The sequence below is a fragment of the Armigeres subalbatus genome, chromosome 3 (assembly GCF_024139115.2).
Source record: "Armigeres subalbatus isolate Guangzhou_Male chromosome 3, GZ_Asu_2, whole genome shotgun sequence".
NCBI lineage: Eukaryota > Metazoa > Arthropoda > Insecta > Diptera > Culicidae > Armigeres > Armigeres subalbatus.
This window is the reverse complement of record NC_085141.1, coordinates 124,640,029-124,644,774: the sequence shown is the minus strand read 5'-3', so window position 1 is coordinate 124,644,774 and position 4,746 is coordinate 124,640,029. Positions and strand designations below refer to the sequence as shown.

The window sequence follows — 4,746 nt, the reverse complement described above, 5'->3', positions numbered from 1 at the left end:
TATATCAAAAGATATAGGTACCAAAATGTTGACTGGGAACAAAGCCCCTGGAGTTTACCAACTACTAGGAGAGCTGTTTGAATATGGTTGTGAGGAACTGTCTAGAGCGCTGCACTAGGTAATTACCAAGTTTTGGGAGGATGAGGTTCTATCGCAGGAGTGGATGGAAGGTGTCGTGTGTCCCATCTACAAAAAAAGGCGATAAGCTGGATTGTAGCAACTACCGCGCAATCACATTGCTGAACGCCGCCTACAAGGTACACTCCCAAATTCTATGCCGCCGACTGACACCAACTGCAAGAGAGTTTGTGGGGCAGTACCAGGCGGGATTTATGGGTGAACGCTCTACCACAGACCAGGTGTTCGCCGTACGTCAGTTATTGCAGAAATGCCGCGAATACAACGTGGGCACTATTTATCGATTTTGAAGCCGCATATGATACAATCGATCGGGACCAGCTATGGCAGCTAATGCACGAACACGGATTCCCGGATAAACTGATACAGTTGATCAAGGCAACAATGGATCGGGTGATGTGCGTATAGTTCGAGTTTCAGAGGCATTCTCGAGTCCCTTCGAGACGCACAGAGGGTAACGGCAAGGTGTTGGTCTTTCGTGTCTGATATTCAACATCGTTTTGAAAGGAGTAATACAAAGGGCAGGGATTGACACGAGTGGTACGATTCGCACGAAGTCCGTCCAGTTATTTGGTTTCGCCGACGATATTGATATTATGAAACGTAACTTTGAGAGGATGGAGGAAGCCTACATCAGACTGAAAAGCGAAATTTAATTGATTGGACTTGTCATCAACACGTTGAAGACGAAGTGCATAATATGAAGAGACTTAATAGAGGACAACGCAATCCACCCACCACCAGTTCGTATTGGTGGTGACAAAATCGAGGTGGTTGAAGAATTCGTGTACTTGGGCTCATTAGTCACTTCCGATGACGATACCAGCAGAGAAATTCGGAGACGCACCATGGCAGGAAATCGTACGTTCTTTATACTCCACAAAATGGTCCGATCGAATAGAGTTCGCCGCCGTACCAAACTGACTATCTACAAAACGCTTATTAGACCAGTAGTTCTCGACGGACACGAGACCTGGACGATGCTCGTGGAGGACCAACGCGCACTGGGAGTTTTCGAAAGGAAAGTGTTGCGTACCATCTATGGTGGGGTGCAGATGGCGGGCGGTACGTGAAGGAGGCGAATGAACCACGAGTTGCATCAGCTGTTGGGAGAACCATCCATCGTTCACACCGCGAAAATCGGAAGACTGCGGTGGGCCGGGCACGTAGCCAGAATGTCGGACGATCCGACGCGACAAGAAGGCGAGATACACAGCGAGCAAGGTGGATCGATCAGGTGCAGGACGATTTGCGGACGAGGACGAGAGGACACGAGAGAATGAACCATGAGCTCGTCCAACTCTACGGCGAACCCAGTATCCAGAAGGTAGCTAAAGCCGGAAGGGTACGATGGGCAGGACATGTTGCAAGAATGCCGGACAGCAACCCTGCAAAGATGGTGTTCGCTTCCGATCCGGCAGGTACGAGATGGCGTGGAGCACAGCGAGCAAGGTGGGCAGACCAGGTGCAAAACGACTTGGCGAGCGTGGGGCGTATCCGAGGATGGAGAGATGCGGCCTCGAACCGTGCATTGTGGCGTCAAATTGTTGATTCATTATTATTATTGTAATCTTTATTAAAGAGGTTTTTAGCCCAAGGCTAGTTCACCTCTGAAAATTGTTGATTCAGTGTTATCTGTTTAGATGTAAACTAAATAAATGAAAATGAAATGAATGAATGTTCTCAAAACGTAAGTATCTCTAATCGCGTACTTCTGCTTTCCAGCCGATCTTCTAGCGAAATGATCGAGCGGATGAAATAGCTACGCCAAGAAACTGTGCCTCTTTTCGAATTTGAGCACTATTCAAGTATTTTAAAAGACTACTCTGTAGCTATTTTTCAGGAAAATGCATTATTTGAAAATCGCGCCAAATGATTTGCATGGCGCCGGGAAGCATGGCGAATTCAAACCGCTTATTTTAAATTTAGCGCCAAGCTATAAAAGCAGAGCATTTATAACATGCTCCAAGTACGCGAGTTGACAGAGATAGCTCGATTTTATCAACACTAGCTTTTTTTTAAGTTAATATTTTATTCTTGTAATATTTTCACGAATAATTAATTAACAACGACAAAAACGTAAAACGTTACAAGATATAAAACCTTTAAAATTCCCATTAATGTCGATTTAAAAGAAATAATCTTCAGTGATTCTACTAATACCTCCACTATTTGTACAGTTACCCTAATAGAACCGATCAAAGCAAAATTGAAGAGCGTTACGTGCGGAATGATTTTGAAATCAATATAAGATTGAATACGATTTTTCGAGGGAGTTATTAACTCGCAATTGGAACTAAAGTGGCCATTTGCCCTATTTGAATGATTATTCTTTTCCGAAATGCCTTTCGGAAAATAATATGCTGAGATAATCCGTAGTAAATCCACTCACAATCATTTTACCAGGCCCAGGTAGAATGAATGGTGTACTGAACGCCGCATTATCTCACAAGGCTTGTGTGCACAAAATAGACGCGTATTCCAATGGCGATAACTTGCTATCAGCCAGGACCGTTTTTGGTGTGTCCAAATGTTTCGCTGCACATCCCACGAGAATTCTATGTTGAGCAGGCAGATGAAACAGAGATAATTGAATCAAAATTTGTTTACTCTTCTTCATTTGCTATCTGTCCATATAAGTTCTACCGTTCGAAGTAGTTCCGCTCATAATTGATTTCAATTTGTTCGGAACGTTTGAATGGTGAAGTCCATAATGGTGAGAAGTTCTGTGTTTCTGTTGATCGGATTAGTGGTTTTCTGCGGACAGTCGAATGGACTTCCTTATGATCAAGATGGGACAACAGATCCTGTTTATGGCGATAGTACAGAGGCAAGTATTCAGAAGCCAATGGATTGTGTCAAAGATAATGAAAACGAGAATAAGGAGGTACTTTTGAAATTGGACCGGCTAGAGAGCAAATTTATGCAGTTAGAGAACATGATGAGAAAAATAATTGAAACTGCAGACGCAAATAGTGAGAAAACCAGCTTAGAATCACTTAGCTCTAAAATATTGATGCTGGAAAACAAACTTCTTCATCAGGGCAATGAAATGAAGAAGGTAACAGAAACAAGAGCCATGAGGAGCATTGATAGTGACGACACTGAGCAAGGCACACTCCTTTCAAAAATTGACGTCCTGGAAAACAGATTGTCCCAACAGAATGACGACATGAAGAAAACGATGGAAGTCAGTCTCCAGCAACTAGAAGAAAATGTGAAGAAGGTCATAGAAGTAACGATTCCGGGCCCCATTACCAACAAAACAATCAACCTAGCGGATCGATCCCCTGCTGACTCCTTCGGACTAGAAATGCTGCGCTTGAAAATTGATTTCCAGGAGGTTAAACTTTTGCAACTAGCAACCGAAATCAAAGAGAACAACGAAAAAATCTCAAAAAGTTTAGACAAGCTTGAAAAAATGTACGGAAGTGTTTCGGATGCGGTGGCGTTGTTGGAGCTGAACGTAGTGCATGGATTGTTCTATAAGTTGAACCAAACATGGGATTTATTGCAGCAGCACGAACTTTATTATAACGCAAGCTTCCACCAAGTCCTAACAGATTTGAATGCAGTCAAGAAAATCAACAGCGAAAATTTCAAGAAAAATGAGCAAATAATTTTGAAGTTGGATTCAATCGAGACGCTCAATCTGAAAGTTCCCGAATTATTCATAGATTTCAAGCAGCTTATCGGTCAAAATTTGTCACAAATAATCAGTCAATCGACATCGCTTTCGCAGCAGAATATCAGCTGCATCAAACACAGCGATTTAAAACAAACACTGTACGACCTGATAATCCTCAAGAACTCTGCCAAATATTTTCAAGTAGCCACCCTGCATCAGTCCTGTAAGGAGAGTAAGCTGAACAAGAAATCTGGCAAATATCTTCTGCATCCGGTTGCTCAGCAGGACCCCTTCGAAGGATACTGCGAGCAGGATAAGTTCAACGGTGGGTGGTTGGTGATCCAGCACCGATTCAACGGATCCGTGGACTTCTACCGCAATTGGAGCGACTACAAAAATGGCTTCGGAACCGTTGGTGGAGAGTTTTGGCTTGGACTTGAAACGGTGCACCGACTTACGAAGAGCAAGAACTTCACCCTGATGATAGAAATGGAGGACTTCAGCGGGAAGTACGCCTACGCCAAATACGACAGATTCGAAGTCGGTAGTGAGGATGAGTGGTATTCGCTGAAACGTTTGGGTGCCTACAGTGGAACGGCAGGTGACGGTTTGGTGTACAGCGCAGGTGCGAATTTTACAACGTGGGACTCCGACCATGATCAATCTTCGGAGAATTGCGCGGTGCAAAGATACGGCGCTTGGTGGTACAAAAGTTGCACGTTCAGGTAGGTGTCTTAAGTTCATTTTTTTGTATGAACGAAAATACAAAATATACAAAATTCTTATCGTTTTAGCAACCTGAACGGGAAATATCAGAAGATGCCACATCATCAATCGCTTTGTTGGTATTACTATAATAACTCGGACGAAGGACTCAAGGTTTCCAGAATGATGATTCGGGAAGTTTGAATTTGAGTATATTTTAAAATTTTAAGTGTAGATTACATTGGATCATTCAAATAAATGTCATAAAAAATTAA

At 43.1% G+C, this 4,746-nt stretch overlaps 1 protein-coding gene across 1 annotated transcript; it reads left to right on the top strand.

Annotated features, from left to right (window-relative positions):
• The first annotated feature begins 2,799 nt into the window (after positions 1-2,799).
• Positions 2,800-4,746, top strand: LOC134227445 (angiopoietin-related protein 1-like). The gene is made up of 2 exons (XM_062708939.1): positions 2,800-4,491; positions 4,561-4,746. The coding sequence occupies exons 1-2, from the start codon at positions 2,837-2,839 to the stop codon at positions 4,673-4,675; spliced, it is 1,770 nt and encodes a 589-aa protein (XP_062564923.1). The 5' UTR covers positions 2,800-2,836; the 3' UTR covers positions 4,676-4,746.

Bases quoted from the DNA above. Each gene is read 5' to 3' on its own strand.
- LOC134227445 (XM_062708939.1), top strand. From the start codon at position 2,837: ATGGTGAAGTCCATAATGGTGAGAAGTTCTGTGTTTCTGTTGATCGGA. The intron at 4,492-4,560 runs GTAGGTGTCTTA...TTATCGTTTTAG, and splicing joins TACAAAAGTTGCACGTTCAG to CAACCTGAACGGGAAATATC.